Below are 17,804 nucleotides of genomic sequence, written 5' to 3' on the forward strand. Positions count from 1 at the left end.
GCCTTGTGGGATGCCACTTGTAACTGGTTTGGAGTCTGACATGGCTCCAGCTATTCTAACCATGTGGGTTCTGTCCTTGAGCCAGTTTGCAACCCATCTAGTGACATAGGGGTTTATATTTAAGCTGGTGAGCTTATCTATAATGCCCGAGTGGGGTATTGTATCGAAGGCTTTTGCGAGGTCCAGGTAGGCTGTGTGGACCACCTTCCCCTTGTCAATGGCCTTGGTGACTGTTTCAAAGAAATCAACCAGGTTTAAGAGGCAGGATCTGCCCTTAACAAAGCCGAACTCGGTAGGATCCAGTGTCTGTAGGTCCCCAATATCTTTATTTATAAGGTCCATGATGATCCTTTCCATAGCTTTGCAGACCAAGCTAGTGAGACTTATGGGGCGATAGTTTCCAGGATCCGTTGAGGCACCACCTTTGTAGAGAGGGACCACTGTTGCTGTATGCCACTCTTTGGGTACATATCCTGTAGTAAGGCTGAGATTGAACAGTAGTTTTAGGTTTGGGTTTAGCTCTTCTTGGAGTTCATGTAGGACGCAGCCTGGGACACCGTCTGGTCCCATTGATGCTGTGTTTCTTGCTTTGGAGAGGGCAGCTCTTACCTGAGCATCTGAGATGTCAGGGGGGCAGCACTCTGCTGGGATAGATATTAGCCCTTTTGGGGGGGGGAGTTTGCGCTGAACCTGTCAGCTAGGATGTTGGCAATATCTGTGGGTTCGGTGTATTTTTGTCATTTTGGACTAATTCTGAGCATATCTGGGAATTCCCACCCAGGTTCCTAACATAACTAAAGAAAGCCTTGTGATTATCCTTAGTGTCCTGTGCAATTTTTATCTCGAAGCTGGCCTTAGACGATTTTATGAGTGCCTGTAGTTTTTTGCTAATACTGATCAGAGATGCCTTCCCTTTTTGGGATTTTGCTCTGTCATGTAGTAGCTTCCTCCTTCTGTTGTATAGTTTGTTTATGGCTGGGGTCCACCAGACAGGACGTCTGCCTTTGCAGGATTGGGTCTTGGTTTTATTTGGGATTGCATGATCCATGCATTCCTGAAGGTGTTCATAGAATGCGTTTATAAAGGATTTTGTGGTCTGGGCTGTATTATCCACAGGCCCGGGGGCTTTGAAGGATTCCACCTTGGTTTTGAGGAGTGTGAAATTTGCTTTAGAGAAGTTTTTCACTGTGGTTTTCTGAGCATGGGGTGGGGTCGGGATGTGAACATCCAGTGAGATTAGTTTATGGTCTGATCTTACCAGTGAGGGATACACTTCTGGTCTGGAGCATAGAGTCCCCATGTTGGTGATGATCAGGTCCAGTATGTTTTCCCCTCTTGTGGGAGTGGTAACAAGTTGTTCCATAGCATTTGAGTTTATAAATTCTAGGAACCTTTGGGCTAGGGTGTTGGAGCTAGAGTAATGCTCCCAGTCTATGGTTGGGTAGTTGAAGTCACCCAATATAATGGTGTTTGGAGAGACCTTCATATTTTCCAGTGTTCTCAGGAAGGCCGAGTGGGGTTCCTGGGTTTGGGAGGGTGGTCTGTAGCAGGCTATAAACTGGAAGGCAGTTTTACCCACTGTTAGTTGCACATGGATAGTCTCTGATGCTTCGTGCTGTGCCACCAACCTGGAGGTGTGGGTATCTTTGACGAATATTGATACTCCCCCTCCTTTTGTGGTTCAGTCCAAGTTTTGGGGCCGAAAAGCATGGTATGAGGTATAACCTGGTAGTGCTGGGGTGCTATCGAGAGCCTTGAACCAGGTTTCTGTTACTGCACAGATATCAATGTTCTCCATGCTAAGGAGAGTTTCTAGTGCATGCATCTTGAGGTTTAGACTTCTGGCGTTGAGTAGCATTACTCTTAGTTTCTTATCTCTTGTGATACCTATGAAGTATAAAGCTAGCAAACTACAGTTGACAACAGACTCTGAAGTTTTCTGGGGATACCACTCAATCTACTAATGTAAGGCAACTGGCCTCAAAAGAAAGTTTTCTGTACATAGATTTCCAGCAAATATATTAATATTTATGTAAGTACTTGATCATATGCTACTAATATTACCTATTATACTTGTCTATTTTAATTATTGTCCCTGTGAATACCTGCAATAAACAATTTTCTGTGCTTAGCAGCCCCGAGTGGAGCCTGGATCATGGCAGAAAATGATTGTTAGACTTGTACATCCACTCAGTAAACAAATGATTGCATAAATAAAAATAACAGTAAAGATTTTCTCCCAACTTCCACCCTTCTCTTGAAAATTGTGCAGAGTAGCTTTAAAATTGTAAGTCGGCAAAACTTTTCATTTTTTCTGTAACACTATCACAGTATCAACACTGGTATTTTGCGTATAAGTACACATTCCTATGGGGCACCGTAATCTGAAGAACTAGAGTAATGAACAACTTGGCATTTATCCAGATGTCCAGTGTTCCTGACCCATCATCTTCAAATGTGAGAGATGTGTTGCCTTTGCAGGGAAGTGATGCTGTGGAAAAAATTCATACGGCTACAGGAAAATGAGGTGAGTAAACTTCAGAAATTACTGCACTGCACAAGTGTGCTTTCTTTATTATCTTGTAACAGAAGGCAGAACATAAGGTAGCAATCTGAAAGTTAAGAAAAGATTTGAAGGCAGCAAAGGCATAGGCTGAAAAAGAACTTGTAGGAGGAAAAAATGCTTTTTAAGCACATAATTGAAAAGAGGAGAGCCTTGGTGAAACTGAACAAGTATGACAGTGAGATCACTGAAGAATTAGGAAAACCATTTAGGATTTGGGAAAACAGTACTTTAACTTTATTATTGTTCTACTACTAAGTACATTTGTAAAAAAGAAGCAATATAACATATCAGAAACACAAGTTACATAAATTAGTTATGACAGAAAACACAAATTAAGTAACTGGAACAACATTATAAGCCAAGTCTGCCCAGGAATCCAACTATTTCAGTGTATTCTCATGTGAAAATGTTTTGGGAAGGGATGTTGCATACAGAGCCACGTAGAAAACAAGTGGCTCCACCTTGGGATCTTAATTTATTGCAAAAAACACTGGGAACACCACATCCGTTGAAGGCGAAAAGCCGAGGTACCAGAGGCTATATTAAAAGGTGTAACATCTTTATACCAGCTATTTCTGCTTCTGATCTTAATTTTATGTTAGAGAACTAACTCTTGCTCTGTTTGAACCAAACACTCTCGAGCTTCCACTCTAACCAGAATCCTCTCTCTCAGTTACCTCGGATCTCGTTTGCCACTTTCCGAAATGGTTGTGTCAAGCAAATACTCTCGAGCGTACTTGGCTTAGTAAATTTTTGTCCAAGTTTTTCCTACTTCTCTTAAAATTTCTTAAAGTTTCTGCTTCTACCTTTTCTCGTACACGTAGTATATCTGTTTAAGTATCATCACTGGGGTGGGAGGTTGTTGTAATGGTTAAGGTGCTTCCTTAGAAACACAAGGTGCAGGGTTTGATTCTGACATGGAGTAATTGGCTAGGCTTAAAATGGCCCATAAGGGCAGTTAGCCTAGTACTAACCTATGAAGTCAAAGAGATGAGTCTTCAGTGAGTTGTTGAAGCAGGTCAAAGTGAAACTCTCTTGAAGCCATGGTAATAGTAGCTTCCAGAGTCACAGAGCCATATAAGCAAAAGACCTAACATCAATTGTCTCAAGCCACACCTTCAGAAACACTATCAGCCCAGGATACCTGGGTAAAATGTAAGTGGTGGTCAGCAGTGAACAATAAACTCCTTCCTATTAGAGGTACCCAAATCATGTAATAATAATAATTAGACATTAAATAAATGTGGTAGGGGCACATTGGCAATGGTGCGTACTAGCAAATAACAATGATCTGGAGGTCTGTGCATGCTATGCCTGGCCAGTCGTGGGGTCAGGAAGATCTATGTACATTGCACTGGAACAGCTTAGACAAGAGGCCAGTGCATGGATGATGACAGAGCGATCCTTAGTAGGGACTAAGTGCTCAGTCTTGGCCCCATTCGCCAGATAGTGTCAAGAAAACTTGAAAAAGGGAATCAACTGGTCTATAAATGCCACCAGACCACTGAAGATAAGACTAAGATGTCACTGTAGATAATAAGGTGGCATACAGTGCCAAGGCTTCAGTCCTTGAACTCAGGGAGGGCATTAGCAACTGTGGGACTCAATTTGGACCACTTTGGTAGAGACCCATAAGCTGACCACTCCAGTTACCATCCCATTCCAACCTCCTTCCACCTCTGCTTCCCAGACTTAAGATAATTTCAAATTAGGTATTAGGGATGCATGCTATTACTGTATATGAAAAACAAAATATCTTTATTTATTATCTCATGTCTTGTTAAAAATAAGTAGGCTATGGACCTAAATTGGAAAGTTAAGTACTGTACACACACCACCATCTGTGGGAAGTGCTGCCAACAGTATTAACCCAGGAAATCATGCTCCTTTGAAGTCATCTCAATTGAAAATTGTGCATGCAGAAATGAAAGATATTTCTACACTGTCTCATGCCAAGATTTCTGGACTACTTCATTTAGTTATTTTGTTCTAATTTGGCCAATTATTCAGTCAAGATTCATATTTCTGCACTCTTCTCTTCTTTTCCAATCATCCCACAGAGAGTAGCTATTTCTTCTGTCAAGGCCTTTCTTAAAGGAGTAATTCAATTTAAGACAGCCAAGTGGACAAACATCTCCCTTTGCAATTTGAATGCTTAAAATTGAAACATTAACTTTACCTCCCTTTTAAACAGCATATTTAGCACAGGCAAAGCATATGTCATACCAAATATGTTTTTCTGGTTGTTGACACTGAGACAGAAGGATTTCAGAATTACAAACCATCATACGGAAAACACCTTACTTGGTATTCTGCAATGAAAATATTTTCACTGAAGACAAATCTTTCATGCTAGAGCTACTAGTTTTCATTGCAAACTTAAAATGATTGAGAACGATGTTTAAATTAGATGTATGTTTGCAGACTGCTCAGTCATGATGTAAGAAGAACTAATAATTTCAGAAAGCCTGTCAGTCAGTAATGGCAATCTGCCTTAATGGTTGGTTCACTGTATTGCCTTCTGCTATGACTAATACAATAAAACTCTTCAAGGCACAGTAAATGCTCATTTCACTAGGATAGCAGCCTCATCTACAACATACTTCTGTACAAAATATTTATAACTTGCTATATAGTCTATTGTTCACACATTTACAAAAATGTCATAAGATGAATGCACAGTCCAGGGGTAGGGCAGGTTTTAGCACAGCCCTGGTCCAGGACATTCTTTAAGTATCCTCCCATGGGTATTTTAGCACTTCTTGAGAAATAATTCAAATATTAGTAGAATTTTCCCAAAGAGAGTAGCATAGTTACATGTAGAAATACTCACCATAACAATAGAGCTCTGAAGATAAGTCAGTATAGTGGTAATACTATCTCTGTCCACCCAATAAAAGGTATGTACATTACTTATTTATTTATTTTACTATCGCATACTTACATTATTTATTTATTTATTTTACTATCACCCATTTACAGTTTTTGTTGTCAGATTCATATTTATTTCCTTTGAAGGAACAGCCTACCACAATCACAAGCTTTGGAGGGCCATAAGTAAGCGCCTAGCAATGCTTACTTTACATGGGAAACTTAGACACCAACTAAGATTCAGAGGAATGTGGTACAGGATCAGTGGTGGTCCTCACAGGGAATGAGGCACAAGTCATGACATTTCAAGCTGAAACTGAAGACATAATGTAGTAAAATCCAAATGGTATGATTTCCTGTTACAGTAACTTTTGTTCCTACACAAAGTTGTACTGTAATTGTATTACCTACCAGAAATTATTATTTTCATTAAAATATGCCGCAAGCTACACAGGATGCATCCTTTTTGCAAAATTCAGTCAGAAAAAAATATATACTGCGTGGCAGCTACAAAAGCTTGCCATTTCTTGTCAAACTAAAGCCTGCCCCACTGCAGGTGCCCATGTTTAAACATACTGCAGCTTTGTACAGTACCAGCACATATCAGAAGCCTTAAATGAGAAAGGCCAGTGCTGTGCCTCATCAAGAGCAGTCTAGCCCTCCTGTGGGAAGAGCCACATGATGTGAAAAACTTGATTTATGGAGTCATTTAAACACATTTTGAGTTTTTAGTTTCTATGTTAAAAATGAGTTATGAAAAGATAATATATTCCACAACAAAAACAAGAACTAAATGGAAAGTAAACAAGTTTACAAGTGTATAGCATTACAAAGCATGCTATTAGCATATTTAGAGGAGCCACAAATAATCAGTCTTCTAGTGCAAAAATGCAAAGGTATTGCTGCCTGTGACTTTCTTACAGAGAGCTGTCTTCTGCCATGTCACAGCACATAAATTGTCAAGTAGATAAAAAAACACGTATATGATCTCTGTGTTATTTAATTTAACCAATTAATCCCACTGGCATCAAATGACTTTCAGAGATGAGGAGCACTTTCTGGATAACTGAAAGGTTCAGAGCGTAAGATCCAGGAATTCAGTAAAACTGAGACTCTCAGCTTTGGTCCTCTGTGCTGTCCAGCTAGAATCTACTATACATACTGTACATATGTATACAACTACACAGTCGCAGGGTCATATTACCTAAACATCTAAATAAACAGATGATAGCTAGGCAGTCAGATAGTTAAGTAAAAGAAAGATAGTCTGTGAGTAGTTTACATTGGTACAAATGGTAACCTTAGGTGAAATCTGAAGTTCTTAAGGAAATTAAATTAGGTAGTGTCCAATAAGGACTCGGCAGTTTTGTAAATGTACAGCACATACGATACCTGTATAAGAAAGCACTGTGATTTGGCCTGTGCACTGCTGTAGGTTAACTCTGGCTATGAGGAGATGAAGTTGTGTAGCTTTTCTGCCTGTGAATTTTTACTAAGAGTTGCACCTGGATATTGAACTACCTTCATGTCTCTTTATTTTTAAATAAATTCAGTACAACAATGGAAGAATTATACTATCTTGTATACTTTATTTTGTTAACCATTTGGTACTGCTTTGCAGAGTATATAGGAACTTTCACTGTATGTAGGCATGTTTTGTAGTTTCATGGTAATTGACCAATGCCAGATATGGCTTTGTGCTTTAAAGAAGTTAGGAAAAGCCTATACCTTGTTTCTCCCATCCACAATTTCTGTCCAGGTGTCGATGCTTTCGAATTTGTTTGGGCCAGCATCTGAGGTCACATCCTTCCAGTCTTTGCACTCTGGCATCTCTTCCCGCTGCCGCCTTCGTGCAAGCTTGCGAGAATACCTGTCAGACAGACACGAAGACAGAATGAAAGCCATCATATTGTATTGTGACGCTGGACCTGCCAATTAAAATGTACAAATGCTTAGCATCATGCAAACGTGCTGCAACATTATTGTGCATTTGTAGGAATCTGAGAGTCATAGTCACCTAAAATAAAGACTCAAGCTGAAGGCCTTTAGTTAAACTGGCATCTGAAAGTTTCCTGCAGCACTGGGCCCTCCTCCTTTATCTGTAATACCTGTCTACAAGCTTCCTGTCTTGATCCCTTTTACTGTATCTACAGGTAACATTAGAGAAATGGCCCCAGACTATGATTTATTATTTTTAGTGGTTTTTTTTAGAAAAGAAAAATAAAAACAAAATAAAACATAGTTTAGATAAACTTAAAGGACACTATATTGATACACAAAAGTGAATGATAAGCACTTTCATCTACTGAACAATTTTCAAAAGCTGTAGACTTCTTCAGATTAACTTAAGAAAAAGGTTGTTAAACTGATGCCTTTTTGTTTCCTTCATTTCTGTCTACTTATTATACTTTAGTGATCAACAAACAGTTCAGATCCATCTGTCCATCTGACTTTTATTTCTTTTTGTACTACAACTCCCCCAGGCTTTGACATTGTTTCAACTCACCCTTCTTAGTTTTAATTTTCTAACCTTGGTTGTTAGTTTTATTTACAACTGATGTGTCAATACAAACCCTAAAAGAAGACTATAATTACAAAGAACTATTTTATTTCAGGTTTGATGTTCATATATTCTGAACTTGCTATTTCTCTGGGGTTCTTCCTAGCTTGTTGTGATTGAAACTACTGTTACTTTTGGTTTTATCAGTCAAGTTTTTTATTACAGTTTATCTCTGTTTGAATAAAGTATGGACAGCAAGGCATTCAAAAGAGTCTAGCGGTGGTCAAAAAATACCACCTTAGGACGGGTCTACTTCTGTTTGTCGAAAACACACTTTTTCGACAAACAGAAGATCGAACCCACTTAAGCGAAAGTGCACTACATTGACAGTGCACTTTCACATAAGCCGATTTACCGAAGCACATACTGTGGGGATAAGGAAATATATCCTTTTCCCCACTGTAGTGCAATCTCGGAGTTAGTATATTTATGTAGGGGGCTGTGGGGGGCATAGTCCCACATGGGCTGTGCAGGGAGGGCTTGCAAAATAGTGTTAAAGTAGTTTGTTTTGAATCGGCTTTTGCAAAAGTGCACTTTCGATGTAGTGCACCTTCACGTATTTGTGTTTCTACGTTTCTTGTTTGAGATTGTGACATTTTGATCAAGTAATGTAGACCCCTTAGGACATATATTCAGTTTTTTTTTTTTTTGTTGTTGCTTAGGAACATTGTGATGTTCTAACAACCTCAGATCTCAGCAAAGTCATGCCCCCTCTCTCTACACAACCTTCTCCTCTCGCAGTGACCACAGCTTCTCCATCTTAGACCTAATATTTTGCATTCAGCACCATCTACCGCAAGAAACTCTACTACCTTGACACAAATTTCCATTAGGGAAAAGCTTCAAACAACATCTCTGAAAAGAAGAACAGTGCCATTACTTCTATAACATCATGTAAGTACAATTAGTAAAATCCATGAATTATCTTTTTTAGGCACAGTTATTGCTAGAAGGGCTGCTAATTTTATTTCTTTCTATTCCTGTTCCTAACTTCTTCACTCTGTTAAATGTTTTCTTAATTATGCTCATTATCTTCCTGCTGTCTTTTCAATGTATCTACATTCCTGCTTCTACCCTTTTCAGACTCATTTCAATACCTGTTACTACATGACATACTGTCTGTATACAATGCTGCTTGTATATACAAGTTGTTTATTTCAGTATTATCACATTCTAAATTCCTTGTTATACTCTGTTGTACAATTATGTTTTGAAAACCTACTATAACCTAATTTATATTGCGTTTTTTTTTACACCTGGGCTGAATAGGCCTTGAGCCGATCAGAGCTCTACCCCACCTAATAAATCTTAATAAATAAATAAATAAATACATCAAATAATGAAATAAATGAATGAATAAATAAATAAGGGTGATATCCTTGAGTCTTGTATCCAGTCAGTGCATGTGATTGAAGAAACAATCTACTTCTGTAGAAGATGGAGTCCTCTCCTAGTGGGGCTTACAACACCAATCTATTTGGGCTCAAAAAACATGGCTATATTTAAATAAACCTAAGGGTCAGGGAAACTAGAGACTGGGCATGGTTGCAACATTGAAAGAAGCATAAGTTAGTTAAGTTTATAAAGATGAGGGTAAAAATCAACCATTGCCTATTGAACTAGATTTCCAGAAGATTGTATAGGCATTTGTTGAAGTCCAGCAGATGGTGTGTTAAGGAAATCTACCCCATAATACCAACAGCACAGAGAAATCCTTTCTTCTTGCTGAGCTTTCCAGTTCCTGTTTTTTTGTTTTCCATATTAGGCTCTGAATCCAGTGAAGCTGAATACTGATCCATAAGTACCAGTGCAAACATCTGTAGGATTACAGGCATCTGCTGTGATCCTTATCTTGTGCACACAGTCATTACTGTCTACTTTGCCACCACTATTGAGAAGGGAGCCTTCATCCTAAAAGGCTTGAGCTCAGCCTATTGGTGTTAGTCCTGATTCTCTTGCAGCAGTCACTGATATCACTGAGAGTGTCCTTCTAGCCTTTAGGGTCAGTGCCCATGACATCAGCCTTGGACTCGACTGATGCTTTGGTCACAATGAGCAGGGTCAGACTTTCAAGGATTAGACTTAGAGCTGATCCTTTACATTTCAGTGTCAGCTCAGAAGGGTTTTGTCCTTGTCAATTTGTGGTCAGTGCTACTGATTCAAGGGATATCACTGGCATGGATCTTGATGCTGACACATGTGGTTGTAGCTGCATTTACCTCCCTTACCTACATCCATGCCATACAGTGCATCTGTCGGGCACTCTGGCCTTCAACCATCTCTCTGATCAATAGAGAAGTGTTGATCATCCATGCTAAATACCTCCAGTGAGTTTGCTCTTGTGCACTGTTCTTCATCAAGTATGGGAAGTGCAAGAGGAGGAAAGTGTATTTCTCTCAGAAGTCTCACACATCAAACATCAATGAAGATGAGGGCGCTGATTCCACCCCCACCAGATGATTCCAACATCAGGGAGGTTCTAGAGAATAATAAGCAAAATTCGGGACAGCTCACAGACCCCACTCCTCCTGAGTGGTCCCCCCAGTTGACAAGATGGTATAGCTGGTGACTAGGACAGAAATGTAAAACTGTGATGTTACGGCACAGATCCCTAGAGGACCACACAAGATCCTTTCTCTTTACAAAGGTTGGACTAACTAGAGTAAGAGTTTGAAGCTGGATTCTATTATGTTGGCAGCAACCCTTAAGAAGCAGAGCCCTGCTATCTACCCAGGTATAAACCCACATGGGGAGTGGATAGATTTGTAAAGTGAATTTACGTGTCTTCCACGTTTAGTCTCAGAGTAGTGCTACATTTCTAGTGACAACTAACAAATGAAATGAGCCAGTCAGAGAAAGGTCTGCCAGATGGAGATTGCAAGTTTAAGTTGCATTCTTTGATGGCACCCTTACCATTAATCACTGATCTCAACAATCATCCAGCTCAAAATTTTGTGTACTGTGGGACAAGAGCTGCATGTATTTGCATAACCATTCCTCACTTCCAGTGGCAGCTCATAGTTTTTGCAAAGAAGATCAAAGTGTCCTCCTCAATGCCCCTTTTAATACGCCAGTGGTTTTTGGTCTGGCAGTTAACAGTGAAGAACATAGAAAATAAAGGCAAGATCTTCATAGCCATGCATATAAAAATGTGATATTTTCCGATGCTTGTTCACTTAAACATAGTGGTGCTCATGTCAGCTATGGATCCAATGCAGCCAAAGATGAAGAAATAATAAGCAGCTCATGATGAGCCAGGAGGTCATGGCTGCTTTCAGAACGGTCTCCAGCCCAAAGGTGGTGGTATTAAACACTGTCAGGGCAAACTGCAAATATTCATCATATTGGTCACTACTGCAGTAGCCTTAGCTATGTGGGTTATGTCCTGCCAGGGATATAACAGCCAGCCAGCTTCCAAAGCTTCAGGGCACCCTCCACTTTCCCAAATTCTCAGGCAGCTCAAGCTGAGAAGGCCAAATAACAAGTATGGGTGCCAAGCCCTTCAGGGCTTTCCTGCCAACAGAGAGAGGGAGGCTGAACCCTGAAAGGACAATGCTAGGAACAACAAAAAATAAACGTCCATACCCTGGTATAAAAAACACACCTGAAAACAAGGAGGATGGAGGGAGGGAGCAGCTACTGCAGAAGTGATAATTTGAACATCTACTGTTATGGTAAGATTGCTTATACAACTGTACTATGTTCATCATATTGATCAGGCAGGATATAACTCACATAACTAAGTCTACTGCAGCAGTGATCATTCAAAAATCTATGATTTTGGTAGGTTTATTTATACAAATGTACTGTCTCCTTCATGGGGCTGCCATGTATCCCTTGTGGCTTTCTCTGGCTTGTGGAGGTATTTGGAAGCAGGCTCCATTACTAACCTCTCTTTTCCACAACCCTCCCAGGCCAGGACCACTCTACCTTCTTGCCAGATGTCTCACCCTGTCAAAAGAGTTAAACCTCTTAAAAAATGAGCTATGCAAAAGGTTCCACTTGACAAAAAAAGCTCTTGATTTTTCTCCGGGTGCTTTTTATTTCAGGACATCAGGCCTTAAAATCAGTCTGAGTTGCCTGAATTAGTATATTCAGAAAGACTTATTTTTGTATGGCTACAATGTAATCCTTCCTTTATTTTATATTACGCAGAACTAGATAACCTCTTTGGACCTCCAGGATGCTTATAATCACTTAAAATCACCAGAGTTCAGAAGGTAAATTTATATGCATGCTTATGGCTGCAGTGAGTTGAAGGTTGCAAGAGGTGATGATATTTCTGTACCAAGAAAACTGGTTTCTAGACACCCCATATTAGAATGGTGTAATCTTTATCAGGGTGCCTCTTATTACTTTCTTCCATTTTTTGAGAGTCACAGTGAATGCTGCTAAGTGCCAAACTGAGTTCTCTCAGATGAAGGCTTTCAGTGGATAGATAATACATCCCGGACATTATTCTACAACTCCCATCTTCCATTTCATAGAATCCTTTCCTTGAAAAATGCTATGAATCAGGCCATAGATACATGTTCAGTCTCCATTTGGCCTTGGGATGCATTGAAGTGACTATTAATGTAGGGCCAAATGCCAGGTATTACATGAGACTACAGTACTGGACACAAAGATTTCAGTGCTGTCAGCTGACAGATCTCATGTCTCAGATGGGAAGGATATCCAAAAGGTTTCATTTGTGTTGGTGGATGCATACCCAGGAAATGGTTATAGGTAGTCTCTATTTGTGTTGGTGGATGCATACCCCAAATACGGTTATGGGCAGCCTCTTCTTAATCTCTTTCATTTAGAAAGCATCACCATGGATGCTTCTGCTGGGAAGTTGGCTCTGTCAAGGACAGCCAGACCAAAGACCATGGTCACAAAGGCTGTATTCAAAATGAAACGCTGTACAACAATGGCCAATGAAGTAAAGTTCTCTTGGAGAATAGGTAGTGTGGTTAAATGATATAAAACTTAAAAGTGCAACGTATATAGCAAAAAACTTGCATACATTTCCAGTACTTAAATTAAATGCACTTACAAGATATTCACGCTGTGAATGCAGTTATACCATAGCAAAATGATGGATCCAAAGTATCCAGTCTTATGATGGCTTCAAAGTATCCAATCTTTTGAATACTGTTTTTACTTGTTACTGATAGCTGTACTTTAGCATTAGGAGGTACCCTTTCTTTATGGTCACAAAGGCTAGTCTGTATATTAACATTATAGAGATAATAATGCTAAAAATGATAAAAAATACTACACCGGTGGGTCCTGACAATATCCCTGGATGCATCTTAAATAGTATAAAGCAAGATTTAGTCACACCCCTAACAACAGTGTTCACTCTCAGCCTCTATACAGTTTTTGTGCTAAGCAAATGGAGAACAGCTACAGTCATTTCCATGCATAAGGGAGAACCTTCTACAGACCCTGGCAATTACAGACCCATAAGTCTGACCAGCCTCATATAGAAAGCCATGGAAAGACTTATCATGGAATTAATCAGTCACAACATAGTGAGCCTCCAAACACTGGATATATTTCAGTCTGGATTCATCAAGGACAGGTCATGCTTACTCAGCCTGGTGGATTTTTTTGAAAAGGTCACCAAAACAATGGATGAAGGCAAAATGGTACACAACACATACCATGACCTGGCCAAAGCTTTGACACAATTCACAACTCGGGCATAGCGGAAAAGCTAAATAAACTGAGAATAAACCCCTATGTCAGCTGCGTATTGCTAAATGACTCACAGATAAGATGCAGATGATTAAAATTAAGGGAAGTTACCTCCAAAAGGAGACAAATCACTAGTGGACAGGACATAGTCCATTCCTATAACATTATGACTTCTTCACAGATGGAGTAAAAAATTGGTCTTCCCTACTTTTTCACATGCTGCTGCCAGCCATGTTGTTGATGTGGATGGTAATTGCATCTCCAGACAGAAGATCCTGAAAGACATCCAAAGAGGGAACTACCTTCATCTCATAGGTTCATAGATAAGTACAAGGCTAGCTGATCTTGTGAGGTATTTTAATAGTAGTGAAATTTCCTTTTTGTGCTCAAATTAACCTATTCCATTTGGGTAGAGATTAGCCTTATGCATCGCATGATTGATAATTATATATTAAGCCTAATGGGAATAACTGGGATACCATAGATAATTTGAGGGAACCCATGAATGGGATACAGCATTCAGGAGCTGCCTCTGTCCAACAATAGTGCAGGGGCAGTTCTGGGTAAATGTTCTGTTTCCCATCCATAGAGCCAAGTGGTGCTTGAATATGGACAGGGATAAACTTTGTTTTATTTGGATGGGGAGTTTGTTCCAGAGCAGTGGTATCCTCTGTGAGATATAATTGTCCCTCCAAACCATTCTGTTGATGTTACAGAAGAGGTTTAGATGCTTAGACCAAGTATTTATCATGCCATTTGACTTGTTGATGTGCAGTAAATCCATCCATAATGGATTAGAGGATGCCTTGTATGCCAGACACAGGTCACCTCTTAGCAGTCTGTAAGATACTAAGTATAGTGACAGGGCTTTGAGTCGGTCCATGTAGGACATGTTTAAATAGATCCTGTATCCTTTTAGCAAGATGTCTCTGTGGACTTTCCAGTTGTTGCATGTGTCTGGACATGGCAACGGGTGCATTATAGTCAATGACTGACCTAATGAGGGATGAATAAAGGGGGACAAATACATCCCTAGATCTAGATAGAATTCCTTTGTTTATAAGCTGTGTAATATAGAAGGTCTTTCTTACAGTTGGTAAAACGTTACGTCGCTGTCCATATAAGTTCCCAAGTCCCAAACAAATGGGTCAACTCTTAGGGGGTGCATTGTCAATGTGGTTGTTCCCTGGGGTAGATGACTTCCCAAAGGATACAGTATTGCATTTTTTGGCATTTAATTTCAGTCCTTGATTTTGGCACCAGTCATTTATTTGGGACAAACCTTCATGCAGGATGGCTAAGTCATTTGGAGATTCAATGGCTGCTCCTAGCTTGCAGTCATCTGCAAACTTAGCCAAAGCCCTTTGGTATTGGCTTTTACTTCAGAAAAGTAGATGCCAAACAGAAGAGATCCTAGTACAGATACAGTCTGTATGTTCAGGATATTATATGGCTTTGCCCAGCAAGTTTACATGATAATGATTGGTGGCAAGTTGGTTTATCAGGCAGATAGGAGCTGTACTCCATTTGATTTCTCCTGCCATAATGAAAATTTTATGGAAGGAAGAGACACAATGGGCAAAGAGTGAGGAAGAAGCAATAACATATTTATGCAGTTATGCTGCATGTTAGAAGTGAATCATGACTTGGGGAGACAGAGAACGGGCTAGCAAATGTGGGATGTAGTGGAAGCCAAGTAATGGCTATGGAAACTGAAAATAATGGCATGAGTAGAGGAGAGGAGGATTTAGTGAAGAGTCTGGAGTGGAGGGGGACAGACATGTAAATTAGGTGGACTGGCATAATATAAGGCATAAGAAGCTGGGAGGACGAATGGTTGAGAGCACTTGTGGAGAGGACCTAGAGATGAGAGTGGCAGATTAGAAAAAAAGAAATTCCTGAAGTGAAGTTACAGCAAAGACTTCAGATAAGGTATTTAAGGAAAAATTACCTTTGAGGGATACTAGATCCACAGTTTGCACAGAAGGATCCGGAAGAGGTAGTAAGAATGATAGATGACCAAGAGGAATGTAGGAGATAAAGGAGATTAAAGTAACAGGAATGGTAGAGATAAATGAAGAGGTGGTATATGTGAAAGAAGGAGGCAGCAGGACAGAAGGCTCACAGATGTTTGGGTCTGGTGATCCCTAATTTGTTTAGGTAACAGAAAAGAGTGTCACTTGAGTAGAGTGAGGTAAAGTGTTATCATAAGGGAGTAGGAAAATCTACCTTGACAAATATCATGTACTTCTATTGGGTTTATGTTTTTCTTTTTTTCTCTGTTTTATGTAAGGTCTCTCTCTGCCAGCATGTGAACAATCATCCTGACATGCTTATCCTTTACTTGACAAGGAGATATGTGACAAGTTGGATGACAAGCAGCAGGACTGGTGACGCATGAAAGAATAGAAGGTGAAGAAATAACGTGCAGTTTACTTAGTGTCTTATGAACTGGTGGGGTCAGAAGTCTGCAAGAGGTGAAGGATACTCTAAGATGAATTAGACAACAAATAATGCAGACACTGAACTGAGCAAGTATCTCTGGACAGGGTACTCTGGATTAGATTTTGTTTTATCTTTTGTCGTCAGACCAAACAAGGAAAGTTTATAAATATTTTTTTTTGTGACTGATGTGTATTATGTTTTTCATAAATTTAGTTGTAAACAAGTATGAAAAACTGTTTGAAGTTTTTGTTATTTATTTTTGTTGCTAAGTACTGGGAAGTGGTGAGGGTTTTTTTAAGAGGACTTTTTTTGGGGGGTGAATTTTTGCAGGGTAAAAAAATTAAGGTGGGAGACGAATCCATGTTTCAGAGGAAGTAATAGATTTAAGTTTAATTGTATAACTTAGTTACAAGCTTGAGAAAGAATAAACATCAGTGAGAGACTGAATGTATACTGTTTTGTCATTTTACTATTCAGGGTATGTCTTTTATTTCTTTCATCTATTAAGGTGTTGCAGATAACATTAATAGAATGGTTTGTTTATTTTTAATTAATTTTTGGGAGGGAGTGGATAGCATGTAGGCCATAGTAAGAGCTAAAACGTAAGTGTAGGTGATTTTATGTGGATGTAGTAAAAGTTGACTAGTTAGAGGAAGGAGATCAAAGAGGTGGATCTTTTTTATAGGATAGCAGCTTGGAATAAAGGAATAGAAGAAGGATGGGACATAACAGGACTGAATGGAACAAGAGAAGCATTAGGCAGCATGAACAGGTATATCATGGATGGCTGGCTCTTTGCCCTATATGTTTGTATATGTGTGTGTGTGGGGGTACCGCTCAGACTATGACTTCATTTCAAGGGCATAATGGGCCTAGCTCCAGGAGGCTGATGGGAAGATGCACAATGGTGGGGGGAAGAGAATTTAAGAACATGGCATTTAGGAGGGGTTATTAATCCATAAGATGGTCTAGAGCAAAAGGGGAAGAGACAACATATATGTAGTGTTTCTGCAGGAACTAAGTTAAAGTGAAGGAGTTGTGGAAGTTGAAGAGGAATTGGAAAAAAGTTGTGCATGGAGAAGGGAAGAGGTAAAGTTAGACTGGTGAAGAATAGCAAGGTGTGGAAAGAAGTCGAGGTAAATTGTGATGAGAAGGGGAGATGGGTGGTAGGTAGGTGGTTAACAGAAAACACACAATGATTTTAAACATGTTATACGTGTCTAATAATGATGAATCAGAGATTACTAAGCAGGTTTCATATTGCAAAGCGTAACGTATAGGGAGACTAGGTAACAGTAGAGAGTGGTTTTAATGTATTATTGCACCCTGAAAAGGAAGGGCATGAGAAGATTGGAGAAATTAGATGTGTGGGAGTGGGCTTAGACCAGATGATAGTGATTGTATATTTTCTGGGAGTGAAAAGCAACACGCTAATGGAATAGACATAATATTAGTGTGTAGACAAACACTGATGCAGGGGGGAATTATAGCGGCTTGTTTAGAGTGAGGTATTTTAGATTATATCATAACTAAGTGGTGGTAAAAGGGGGAATGTTAGAGATAGAATCTAAGGCACTAGCATGATGAAGCTGGCATATGTTAGAGAATGGGGAACATTGGATGAAAAGAGTGTGATGGTATAAGAGCAACCCAGGGAAAGTTTTATGGAGATGAAAG

At 39.6% G+C, this 17,804-nt stretch overlaps 1 protein-coding gene across 3 annotated transcripts in view; it reads right to left on the minus strand.

Moving 5' to 3' along the window:
* The window catches only part of FLT4 (fms related receptor tyrosine kinase 4), a 1,292,248-nt gene that overhangs the window by 516,236 nt on the left and 758,208 nt on the right, over window positions 1-17,804 (minus strand). For all 3 annotated transcript variants that reach the window (XM_044069598.1, XM_044069597.1, XM_044069599.1), the window contains exon 11: window positions 7,166-7,307. In XM_044069598.1, the coding sequence (XP_043925533.1) occupies window positions 7,166-7,307 (142 nt within the window). The remainder of the gene's footprint in view (window positions 1-7,165; window positions 7,308-17,804) is intronic.

This window comes from Protopterus annectens, chromosome 4.part0 (genome assembly GCF_019279795.1).
Source record: "Protopterus annectens isolate FY-2018-M chromosome 4.part0, PAN1.0, whole genome shotgun sequence".
Lineage (NCBI taxonomy): Eukaryota > Metazoa > Chordata > Ceratodontiformes > Protopteridae > Protopterus > Protopterus annectens.